The sequence below is a fragment of the Coloeus monedula genome (genome assembly GCF_965178545.1).
Source record: "Coloeus monedula genome assembly, chromosome: 9".
NCBI lineage: Eukaryota > Metazoa > Chordata > Aves > Passeriformes > Corvidae > Coloeus > Coloeus monedula.
Window position 1 is genome coordinate 21,321,972 of NC_138789.1, and position 13,145 is coordinate 21,335,116.

Genomic DNA, 13,145 nt, shown 5'->3' on the forward strand with positions numbered 1-13,145 from the left:
TTGGTATTTTCTGACCTGTATCCTTGGGCTTACCTCAAGAATGCTCAGGTAGTTTCCACCTTGAAAAACGAACACAATTGTTTCAGGTTCCTTTTTGAAAAGACATTGTTACATCTCCAGGTCAGATAAGGACATTGCTTATGCGCTGGGCTCACCTTCCTACCCTGTAAGTTTCTCCAGAGTCTCTTTATTGTGTTTCACAGCAAAGGCAGTGTCAATACTCACACACGCAACGAAACCTAGCAGTTCTGTGGATGTACAGGGGTTCCTGGAGGGAACTTTTTGTGCTGACTTCTTAGATTGTTTGGGTTGCAAAGTAGCTTAACCTAAGAAGTGATTTTAGTGCAGTATTTTTGTCCCTGGTTTGGAATGGGCAGGCTTGCTTTGGGGATGCTTTTCTTCACTGTGCCAGTCTTGGCTGGTGACTCACGTGACACTTGTTTCGGTTCAGTTTATCTTACAGAAGAGTTCATAGAGGACATAAGCTATTCAGTGCTGGTTTGAAATTCCTCTTGACTCTTCAAAGTTCACTGCTTTTTCTAATCTCTTTGCTGTCTCCTGTGAGACGTACTCATTGCCAGAATTTCTTAGTACCATATGAGCTGTTGGTATTCTTGGCTCTGTTTTAAATGAGTCCAGCTTTTTCTGCCTGCCTGAAAGAATCAAACCATGTAGGTTTCAAAAAACGTCCTCAAGACCGCCTCTTTTCCATCCACCTGCCCCACAGCAAAAACTGATATATTTAAATGAAGAATGCTAGTTTTTTCTTGTTCTTTCCCGCTTTCTAGTTTTCTGCCAAACTACCTCACGGTAGCTCTGACACTGAGTTTGGAGCAGAGGCAGGAGTTTAGCTTGCTAAACTCAAAGCTGTTTTTACAAAGCCATCTGGAGTGCTTAGCCTCAGCCTAATTTTGGGTTATGTAGTCTAGAGTTTATAATATTGCCAGGACCAGATGCAGAAGGAGAAATGAGAATGTACGTGTGTTTTTGAAAAACCTTCTTGTACAGTGTCTGGGCTCCCAAATGCAGTATTAGTTGTGAGATGCTGGTCAAAGCAGAGAGATTAAGTGAGGCCTTCAAATGAAGGGACTACGGTCGTCTGGTGCGCAGTAGATCAGTCCAGATGCAAGAGAGAGCAGCCTGAAGAGGCATGAGGTTGCTGGGGAAAAGACACATAAAGACTTGTAGGAGTATTATTTGGTCAGTTGCTGTTGTAGTTGATTTTGCCAAAGCAATACTGACTTCGTATTTGTTCAGCTTGTTACCAAAATCTACCAAAATCATCTGGTTTTTAGCTACTTTTCATCCAAGCTGCCTTCTGCCCCAGGAAAGGAATCATTTAGCATTGGTTCAAGATTGCTGTTCAACACTGTCAGAGTAATACTGGCCCTTGTAAGGGTTAACTGAGCTTCAGCTGTCACCCTTGCTTTGAGTATTGGGTTTTCTTGTTGTGAGAGAGCATCATCCCTTCTGAAAAATGGGAAAGCTGAACCGCTGGGAGAAGGTTTTTAATATTTTCACTTTCAAAAGAGAATGACAGCTACTGAGATTTATAAAATTTTAAAACATTCCAATTTAAAGCTCTTTAATTATTGAATACAGACAACTTTTCCATAGGCAGAGCAGCCATGGAAACAGGAAGTGGCAAATTTTGATCCTGTTAAAGGCCAAAGGTGGTCTATTAACTTTGGACGGATAGACAGCAGTCTGGCATAAGAAAATCTGGCTTTTCTACCAGATGGTAAATTATGTAGAGCACTAAACAGTTGAAAAAATCAAGTCTATGAAGCATCTGGTAGGGTATCTGACAATTCATCAGTTTTTGTATGGTGCATGCTGTATGTATCTCATGGGCTGGAGAGGAAAGTTATAAATCTGTTGAAACTGGAGAGAAGCTTGATCACATTTGCTGAAAGAAGAGAGAAATCAAGAGACAGACCTATTCTTTAACGGAGGGTTTTGTGTTCCTGAGAGTTACTTCTGAATGAGGGCTGTGGAGGTGCCATTGACACAACTCTGAGCAATCTGTGCTCGAGATGCACCGTTAGATGAGGCACTTTTGTTGTTAATGGAAGTGAATGAAAGAGGAAAGGCTCTCTGAAAGCTATTCATCCCCAATGTGGTCTGACAAATACTAAGATGTTTCTGCACTACCTGTAAAACTCGTTCACTGTCCTTATCTTAGAGAGTTCGACACATCATTAGTTTTGACACAGTAATTTCAAACCTTGGTGTTCCCAACCCCTCCCCAGGAAGTGTAGCCTCTTAGGATTCTGGCTGCTGTTGAGCCAGATGTAATGCTGCTTAAAGTGCTTCAGTGGGTTCCCTTCTCCAGGCAGCACAAATTAGCCCTGTACATGCAGTATTTAGAAACATAATCATCCCTCTTGATCCAGGCATTTCTTCCCATTCCTGTGTGGGCCATATCTGGGGAGCTGGCTAACGCTGGGCCAACTGCTTGGGGGCTAAACAGAGTTTCTCGTTGGAATAGCACTTATGCAGCTGTAGAGATACAACTACCTGTATCTGTCTTTGCTATGTAAGACGTGTTAATGGTGCTTTCAGTAATCCTTTGGTGAGAGATGAGTGAGGATAGGGAAGTTGGAGGGCGGCAAAGATAACTGAGTGTGTGGCTGGTACAAAGAGCCTCTTCTGCAGTATTCGCAGTCTTGCTGCTGAACTTAGTTAGATTTATGCCTTCTCATTGAGACAATAAAAACAGGATGAGATGATCAGTATTCTCTCTGCATCTAGGTTAGAACTAGGTTATTTTGTAAAATATTTTCAGATGTCTTGGCTGCAGAAGATGTTGCATAAATAAAGATTTCTCTGTGTTGTGCAATATTATAACGTGAAAAGATTTACTGTGCAAATACAGTAACAGAATGGAGAAGAATCATGATCTCCTGTTTGTTAGTACTATGCAATGTAAATATTTGCCAGGGTAGATTCTCTTGAGATTTCTTGTGGATTTCCCTAGGCACGATCATTGCTGGCATTCTTTGAGCACCGTGTTTTTGTCAGAAGTAGACGTGTTTGTGACTTGTGATACTTCCATCAAAAGCTCAGCGGTTTCCAAAAAAACAATACGCTTCCAAACCTAGCAAAATTCAAAAATATCTTTGTTAGAGCTGTCTTGAAGGTGTTTTTGAAATGTCTGCTAGCTTAAGAGTGGTGCGTTGGGCCACACACAGCGTGCGCAGCTGCAGATACTTTGCTTCAAGGATACTCACGAGGTCCACTCAGGCTGGCATATGCCAGCATGAGATCTTTTCACTAATGATACTGTGTTGGTAAATTTGGTAAGTTTTGCAGCTTTGTGGAGAATTAAATCAACCTTTAAATAACTCTTGGGCTTGCATTGAGATGCCTGGCATTGAAAGTGTGAGCCCCTGTGACTGCTGAATGTGATCACTGAGGGCATGGGGCTTGCTAGCTCCTTTAAAGTTTGTCTTAACAGGTAGACCTTAGACTTGGAGGTGAAAGTACAATGAGTATATTCTTGTTAAAAGACAGAAAAGGCAGATACACAGAAATTGTATTCTTTTTAAATACCTGCCTTTTTCTGGTTGGTTTTCAAGGAATTTTCTGTATTTCAATATTCAAGCAGATGCCCAAGTTAAGGCAATTTGCAAGATAATTTGCTTTATTTTGGAGAAAGAATATCCACTCATAAATCCTTTTAGGTAGCCATCCTTTCCATTTTGGAGAGTTTCAAGCTGACATGTTTGCTTTGGGTAAAGCTTCTCTTTATAGACACTTTCCTTAATAACATTCTGCTGTGACTCTGGTAGCCCTGTGAGCTGACAGCTGATCCAGTTCAGCTTCTGTTTCTTCTGCTTGAACCCGTTGAGACTTGTCTGGTGTACACCAGCCCAGCTGGATGGTCCAGGCTATGCTTTACATGCAGTTTGATCACAAACCTCCCTGCATACGCAGTCAAACATGTCTGTCTAGGGCACATGGAAAGAGAGTTACAAGAGCTTAAGACTGCTTCTTGTATGTAATGTGAGGCTTTGGAACTATTTGTTGTGAACAACAGCAACTAAAGGATGCATTAATGGGCCATAAACCAGACTGTACATGAAGGTAAACTTGGAGATGGGTGCATTTATGCCTCCTGACCCTTGAAATCAGCTTATTGAATTTGGAGGCATGTGTGGTGCTCTACTGCTCATGCAAGGAAGATAGTTAAATTTCTCTTTAAAAGTATCTGTAATGATGTCTTTGCAATGCAGTTTGGTATACTGGCAGTTAATCTGTGTTTCATAATAATTTTCCTTTTTTTCCTCTTTTGGTTTGCAGGAGTAAGTCTGTGTCTGTAACACTGGATGTACTGACCACTTGCCTCAGACTGAAGAGGACTTGCTCTACCTTGGAATATGGTGCCTAACTTCTGGATCCCAGTACTCACTGTGCCAGCAGCCATCTTCTGCTGCTTGATGCTGCCTTTTGTAAGAGCGGACAGTAAGTGACATTTGGTTTTGGAAAGCCTGAATGCCTTGCAAATTTCTTTCCAGAAATATTAAACCTTCTTGGTTTGTACGGGAAACACTGAGGGCTAAGAGACAACTCCCCCCCTCCCCCCCAGTCTTTTATTTCCCAGTGTGCGCATTGCAGATAAACAGGGTATGTGTGAAGGGGCACGAGTAGAACTAAAAAGACTGACAAAATTTATTCAAGTGCTGGAAGAATTTCTGTAGTAGCTGCAAGATCAAAACCTGACAGTTTGATTTCTAACACGTACAGATGAGTAAAGAAAATTGGGGGCGGAGGAAGAAAGAAGTATTGGGGTCACAGTAATCCCTGTTACTTCTTCCTTGTTCTTTTGCCAGCTCTTGTAATTTGTGTAGCACTGAGACATCTCTCCTGAGTCAGCAGGCGGTTGCTGTTGGAGAAAGCTGTTGGGGAAGAGGGTGTGAGTTCTTACCTTCTGGTGTAGCTCTCTTACACCTATATTTCAGCAGAATTGGAGTACAGTGTTTCCTTGTGGTCATACTTTAAGCTGTTGTGTCCTTGCTGTTGTCCTCATAGTCTCATAGAGCTGCCGTGACTGGCTTTAATTAGCCCCATCCAGCCAAGGGAAATGTACACAAAACGCTGTTGTGGACAGAAAGGAGCAGAGAAGCATGGCTGATGGTAGCCTACTAAAAACACCTTATAGTAGGAATGTCTTATGGAATGGGTTATGCAGGAAGCCTCGTGGCTTTGGCTTTTTGCATAATCTTGGGGTGTGTATTTGTTAGGCAGTCCCCAAGTATTTGTGCAGCCTCTCTCCCTTTTTTTTTTTTTAACCTGTACCCAGATTTTCGATGTCTAAATGTCTGCACATTCATCATGGTCTCTGGCTGTTGTGAATACTCCTTGTCTCCGAAAGTACCAGGAGCTCCTGGGATGCTTGAGTTGAAACCCAGGTGACCGTGATGCACCTCCTGAGCTGCCAGCGGTCATGTCTTTCTCACTGCAGCTTTAGTCACCAGGCTTATAATTTGATGTAATTTTGTGAAAGTTGAAGGAGATCTTGATTCATGTTGGTAGGAACCTGGCTGAATGTAGAAAACAGACTGGGGGGTCCTAAATGTCCTTAACTGAAAGGAAGGACTAAATTTAGAGAAGATGGAGTGAAGAGTGAAGGAGGGATGTGAAGAAACATACAAATTCACTTCTTTTGTTGTCATTAGGGATGACTTGCATAGGAAGCAGATGAATGTGGGTCTGTATGAGTCTGAGCTGTCCAGTTAAACTGGGGGCAGCAGCTGTCTCCTTCCTCAGCTTACTCTGTTGTCTGCTGGTGCTGTTGAAAAGTGCTTATTCAGATCACTTTACATCTGCACATTGTAGCCCATTTTGGAATCTGGCATAGAGAAATACTTGTTTAGTGTTCTGAGGTGTATAAAAATTCCCTGAAAGTTATTATCTTATTACTGGCTCCTTCAAAGGAGAGAAGCATCACTCACATCACAGCTGCGCAGAAGCTGGTGGAGCTTGAGGTGTCCTAGGACATTTCTTGGCCTGAGGATAACTTGTGGTAGAGGTGCTTTGCTAATTTTGTGGAATACTTCCACATGCTTAAATTTAACAAAATTGGCTGTTCCTGTGTGGTGTCTCAGGTGTGGAACACTTCTGTGTTGAGGAGCAAGTTTATCTGTATGTATGCCTTTTTCTCTGGTGCAGACTGACTCTGAATTACTTTTTCTTAATCTGGAAGGCAGCTCTGGAGGGCACTGACCTTTTAACCACCACAGCCACCATGGATTAATCAAGGGTTTCCTAGGATGGAAAATGTTGCTCTGTGTATTTTAGCAATTTAGAGGTTTTCTCTCGTGTGACCCACTGAATCTTGCCACCAACCCTCAGAGGCTAGGAGCTGTGTGAAAGGACCTGTCTGCTCTGTGCCTCTGCAGGGGTAAAATGTCACCCCCAAACCCTGCATTTGACATGACCTGCCATCAGTGATGCAGACAAGCGATGCTTTAGTGAATCTGGCATTGGAGAGTCTTGGTTCAGGACAGTAGCGAAGGGCAAGGGGAAGGTATGACGATGTATGGACACCTGAGCTTCCAGTAGAAGCTAGAGAGGGATGCTGTGAAAGGAGCACCCCATGTGCGCACTCCTCAGTTTTTTTTGGTCCCTGTACCATCCTGTTGGCTTCAGTGAAAGAGCATTTATTTACACTGATAAGGGCTGTTCCCAAGAAATGACTGATTCTCTTTTCCCCATTGCAGTGCTGCTTGGAGTCAGTGGAGGGATGGGCAGGCTCTGTATCTCCAAAGCATTTCTGCATTTCCCCCACTAAAAGCAACTGGATAATGGGAGCAGGGTTGTCCCTGGAGTTTCTGGAGTCAGTCCCCAAATAGCTTTTTATAGGAGCAGGGAAGGATGGCTGGAGATGGGCTGTGCTGCATCCCTGGCAGCAGCGTGGCGCCTGGCTGGGTGCTCAGGGAGCACCTACGGCTGGGTGTTCCCTGCCTTCCCCACCTGCTGTTGCTGTAACACATCTCGGTGTCGCTGCTGTAGCTTCCTGACAATTAAAGCAGCTGGCAGAAGGCTGGATGTTAATGCCTGAGATAAAGCAGGTTGAGTGTGTACTGCCTGGCGGAATTACCGCCGGGCTGTGCTGGTGCCTCCCCTGAAATTGAGTTCGCGGGAGCTGTGAAAAATGTCAGCAATGAGGAGTGGAAGGAGCATCTAAAGGTTAAACTGAGTGGCAAAGTGTCAAAAAAAGAGGGGCTCACTGGGTGCCTCTGTGGCAGCAGGAGGGGAGTGGTGGCTTCCTGGCCGCTCTGGTGCAGTGCTGGGAGGAGAAGGTGAGTGGGAAGGGGCACATGTGCATGAGCAGTGGATGCAGAAGTGCTAATTTGGCAGAAAGCTCTTCCAAATCCTCCCCAGCTTTTACAGACTGCAATAAGAAATTATTAAATTTTCTCTGTGATCTGACTGTGTTTCTGTCAGGGTGACCCTAATTCCATTAGAGCAGCTCGGAGCTGATTCAGGATGGCTGTTTTACCCATTCTCTCTCAGCTTGCTTGTGTGGGTTTTTTTATACACTCTGTACTTCCCTGTCTGTCAGCTTTTGATTGTACATGGGAAAAATGGCTTTGCAGATTTCAGTTAATGTTCAGAGCAATTGTAAACTAAAAGATGCTTTTTTTCAGCTTTTGAAAATGTGTCATTTATTCGAATAAAATAAAAAAACTACCAAAAATCCCCTCTCAAAACAAAATGCAGAGAAAATGGGGAAAAATCAATAATGTCATGAGAAATCGTCAGCACTGTCTTTTGTTGTTGTCTTGGTTTTTTAAAAATTAGGCTTTGTTTTTGAAGTCCTGGGCACAGGTTCCATTAGCCAAAGGAAGAGACTGGGTGACCCATCCTAGGTCTTTTCTAACCACAGTATATTTTGGTTTGTCTTGCACAGAATTTCAAAGGGCTTAAGGAATAAAAACACTTCAAAAGTGACCTTGTAGAAGGAAAGAACTAAGGCAGAATAAGGCCAACTACCTGTGAATTGATACCTGGTAAACAAATAATTTGCACCTTTTGATTTCTAAAGGTAGAGCAAACTTGGCTTTTATTTGAGGGGGTAGATGAAACGTGCCTCAATGAGCTGGTGTGGTCAAGGCAGGGCTCTGGCTCCCACCACCTCTGGCCAGAAAGGACCCCAAGTCTGAAGTGTCTCAAGGCTGCTCTGCCCCTGAAAGAAAGAGCTGCTTTATATCTGAAAGATGTGCATCCTGTACATGGGAGGTTTTTCTGTGTGGGTTTTTTTTTTGTTTTCAATCAAAGTTTCTTGGATGCTAATTGAATCAAGGAGACACATTAAAAAATAAAATAGAAAGGTAGGATGCTCATGCTTGTGATGGTTGGGAAAAGAAAGAGTACTAAGATGGCTTTTCTAGATATAGTGATGTCTAAGAATAGTAAGATGGCCCTTTCTAGCTTCAGGTGAGTTCTGTTGTGCCAGGGATTTTGCACTGTACCTGAAGTGCTGTCTGGAGATTTTGGGTGGAAGAGCACTGGAGGGAACATCTGTTATGGTGCTTGGTTCTCCTTGTCCCCTAACTCTGTTGTATGCCCTTATTGTTTTGTGCTCCCAAGACCAGCTTGGCTTGTTTTGACTCTCTGATTCAGCTCTGCTGCCTTTGCTTCATAACCTGAATGATGCCTCAACAACAGCTCAACCCCAAAGAGAGCTGATCCAGGCCACCCTGAGGGACAGACTTGCTGTTGTGCAAGCCTGGAAAACGGCCACTTTGCAGAGCTGGGCAGAGGGATCCCATCCCAAAAGCTGGACGTGAGGCTTCTCCACTGCTGCCTTGCATCAGTTTCTGTTTCCAGCTTTCCTGTTTGTATGCCTGTCCCTAAACACTGCATGTAGTGATTATGTGTAATTGATGAGATTGGATCCAGGTATTGCAGCACAAGTAAATATTAATTTTCTGCAATTCTACCTTCACTAGCTTGACATGCTCCATCAGAAAAAAGAACATGGAAAATACTGTTTAGGAAAACCCCTGTACCTGAGGCATTGAGGTGGTATCATTAAGGGACAGGTTGAAATATTAACCACAGTTATTGTGCAGTGTTTATTTTTGGTGTCCTTACTCATCATATATATAAATATATGTATTTAGGTAGAAATGGATTCTGCACTTCTCTGTAAAATACCTAAATGCTGCCTGCTTGTAGCTAAATGTTGCAGACATCAAGGTAGAAGGGATGCTGTGAGGACAAGCATCACATATAGAGTAGACAACAGATGATCTTCTGTATTTATAACCCTTTTAGCTCCAGCACTTGCAGAAGGCATGAATTTGTTTGGGTTGCTACCCACAACAAATCACAGCATGATGATTTGTCTTTTTTATTTATTGTTAAAGCCAACAGCATTCATCAATCAACATCAGCTGCCAGGTCAAAGGTCTGCTTAGCCCCAAATCCCTCATCCAGTAGTGGTCAGTACAAAGAACTATAGAGGATGTAAAAGCAGCATAAATATGTAGTGATCTCTTCCTGTTGTCCTCATGGCGTCCTCCGTGAGTGGTGGCTCCTAAACCCAGAGAGGTGCTGTAGTAACTGCAGCCAAGCTTATTCTGGGTTTTGTTCTTAGCTCTGAGCATGTGGTCAGTGTGCAGGGACATCTGGGGGGCAGTGGTTTGCATGGAGACCACGGTGTAGGCTCTGACTGTCGCCTCGACTCCATGGCTCCTTGTTTAAGCCCCTCACTGCTGCTGTGCTGGGCTAAGCATCCCCAGTTGGTGTTTGCACCATTCAGACTCAGCTGCACAGCCAGAGTTCCTCTCCTGCTTTCACAAGGGACTTCCTGTGTTTAAGTGTCCAGCAAAGTGACAAATGTTGAGGGGATGATATATTTCATACTTGTTCTTTGAGAGAGCGTGTGCTTATTTGCTTGGTGATACAGAAAACCGATAGAACTACCTGCTTACAATTTTATCTTCAGTGTAGATTCATAGATTTTTAAGGCCAGAACTCGGATCAGAGCAGTCATTTATTCTGACCTGCGTAACACAGGCTGTATAATTTCAGTAGTAATTTCTGCTTCTACTTTTAACAGCTGTGGATGAGCTAGCACGTAGCTTTTGGGGGGCTATCAAATCATGATTTGAAAACTAAATGGTAGAGAATTTATCCAGCTACTGTATGATCTGTAAAAATGACAAGTAATCATTATTTCTTCAAATCTGTATTTATTGCAAACTACACTTATGCATTTTTAGGGTTTAGATACTGGATATTAGAACATCTGTCAGCGAGGCTGGAGACTCCTGCTATTTATTGCAATCTCCTGGGGAAGCAACTTGAAGTGGAGGAGTTAGAGAACCTGAAAGTTTGTACTTCCTGTTGTAGAAAAATGGGCTCATCTTGTTTATTCTGACCAGATATAATTTTTATGGTTTTTCACTAATCCTCCAGACTTTTCAATATGTTTTTTAAAGTCAAGAGACCAGGACCAAGACAAGTGGCTGCATTTTCCAACAGTACAATGGCACTTTAGCCTTTTTACCCACAGCATTCAGCTGGGAACGTGGTCCTCCACGGTGACCTCTGAATTCCTTTCTGGACCTCTGATTCCCAGGATGCAGACTCGTATTTCATTAGTGTGACTTGGCTTTTTGCTTGTGAATATCTGTCTCTAAGTACATTAAAATGCATTTTGCTGGATCCCAGCTCATTTAGTCATCTGAGTAATTCTTTAAAGGTAATTTTCCCTTTCTGTTTGTAGCTGACTACCAATCTTGGTAAAGCTTACCCTTTACTTTCCAAATCTAATTGCAAGTGAGTTGTGTTCATTCACAGATGTTAATCAGCTGTGGCTATTTGCAGAGGCTGCTATGTGTATTTTAATGAGATATTTAAAGTACCCTATAGTAGTGATGGTAACATTCTTTGCAGATGGAAAGGGGTGCCAGAAAACCGGTAAAATAATACGGTTTGTTGTGCTGCTCCTGGCTATTACTAGTACTGATGTCAGAAAGGGAAAACGTGCAAGATCTGCTGGAGCCTTCAGTGTTTTAGCTGAGCAGTTGTAAAAAGCAATGATGTGGTAATAGGAATGCTTTTTTTGTTTCTTTGATTATCTGTTCATTACACTGGTGCTTCAGAATGATACTGTAATATAAGATGATCAAGCTCATTTTTGTGAACAACCAAGAGTATGAAATTTGTTTGCTCAAAATGTTAGTCAATCCTTTTTGATGTTGAACATGCCTGGTTTAAAGAGGAGTGGGAAAAAAAGCATCTGTTCATGGGTGCTTTTTCTCTGGTAAGTTGTCTATCTTTATGTATCAGGAGCTGAAAAGCCGTGGTGTACTCTTAATTGAATGCTGTGTTTAGTCCCTTGTGAGAATCAGTGCTTTGTCTGTGCCAGAGACAATTCTCATTTATTTTGTTGGTGTGAAAACACTGTAGGGTGCTTATTGAAACTTTAAGTCATAGAACTGTCTTTTGCCTTGCACACTTTACTGACATATGATCACTGAATTAAATCAAAGCACTTTTTATAGTGGATGATGGCTTTACATTTGTATATGAATTGTAGCCTGCAATGCTAGAGCTTTGTATGTCTGTTAGTTTTGAATTTCTCTGATGCATCATAGCATTAAGCCTTCACAATAAGGGCCATTCACATGGTATTAAAAAGAAATAATTACAGAATATATTCCATTTCACGTAGTACAGGCTGGAATGACTTCACAGTCGTCCTGTGCTTTTCACATGGTCCTTCACTGCATATATTACTCATTATTTCCTTCCCCCCCCCCCCCCCCAGTAATTAATAATAGGATTTCCAGGAATGTATTTTGTAAGATTGGATTGAGACATACAGGTAGTACCTGGTCAAACCTTAAAATAAATGGAAATGCCACCATTTTCCAACAGAGGTTCGTTGCACCAATGGTGACTGTTCTGAGTTGGTGCTTTGAATAAAGTCAGCATATCAGGAAGAGGTTTGGAGTTGGTTTGTCTTTGCTACATGAGGTTATTCTACTTGAGCTGATAGAGGATTCTTTGGAAGTAACTGGGGTCTCGTGGAAAGGACCATCATCAATCCACTGTTAGCAGTCTTAAATACTGCAGATTTAAAAGGAATCACTCAGAATTCTTGCTTGCTTTTGCTGCTCTTGCAAATTCTTTTAAATTTTTTACAGACTCTATCTACTTATGATAACTTTGTTGGCTCACCTGGAAGGTGACTGATAGAAGCCCTTGGCAGTGAATTGTCACATGGGGAGACAGCAGTGACTGTTGAGCCTCTGCTCTTTGTTATAAGGGTGCAGAACACCTACGTGTTTTCTTCGTGTTTTTTTTTAGCCAAATCCACTTCAACTGTTGTGTTACTTCTGTTAAAGGTTGTTTTGAAGAGGGATTTTAAAGAGGCCAGGAAACACTCAGCAGCTTTACACATGTAGGGCTTTTGCCCCTGAAAAACTCCACTTGTAATGACCATTTTGAACCTCAGCATTAGTACAACTGTGCCTGGCAGGTGGGGCTGTTCATTTTCACCCACTTGTCAAAAGCTGGGGACTTGTGTGAGTGGGAGGCAGAGTGTGTTGCAAAGATCTCACTTTGGTGTTGTTCCTATCCTAAGATAGGGCATTTCCTTGGTTTTCACGCTCAAAACTGAAACTGCGTCTTTTGAGGTAATTGCAAGAGTTACCATGCATTGATTGCAGAAAGGGTTTCAGTCCCTGCATTTGGGGAAAAACAACATCTTGGAAGCAAGGCAGCTATAGTGTATTGTACTTACAGAGTGTTTAATTTGCAAGAGGGAAAATTCATTGAAAGAACTGAACAATGAGTAGTGAGATTCTTGTTATATGCTGAAAATGGTTAAAATACTGATACAATGATGACAACTATGTATTTTGTTTAGCATCAAACAGAAGCTTTCAGCTTTTCCAGGATGCAGGAAAAACCTCAGAGAAGCAAACTTGTAAGAAAATACTTTCATATTCCTATTTAAAGGACAGGGATGCCTGGTCCTGACACAGTATTCTCACTCTTGGAATGCTGAGTACAGAGTTTAGTATGGCTCTTGGGAGGATGAGGAGGGTAGTCCAAGACCTGGAAAGATGCCCTTTACTCTTGTTTGATATAATAGGTAATGGTCCTGGTTGTTGACT

The 13,145-nt window shown here is 42.3% G+C and overlaps 1 protein-coding gene across 1 annotated transcript in view; it reads left to right on the forward strand.

Annotated features, from left to right (window-relative positions):
• Window positions 1–4,382: 4,382 nt before the first annotated feature.
• PTPRF (protein tyrosine phosphatase receptor type F) overlaps window positions 4,383–13,145 on the forward strand; it is a gene marked incomplete at its 5' end in the record, with an annotated part of 246,182 nt that continues 237,419 nt past the window's right edge. Inside the window, one exon of the mRNA XM_082287496.1 lies at window positions 4,383–4,467. Coding sequence (XP_082143622.1) covers window positions 4,383–4,467 — 85 coding nt within the window. The remainder of the gene's footprint in view (window positions 4,468–13,145) is intronic.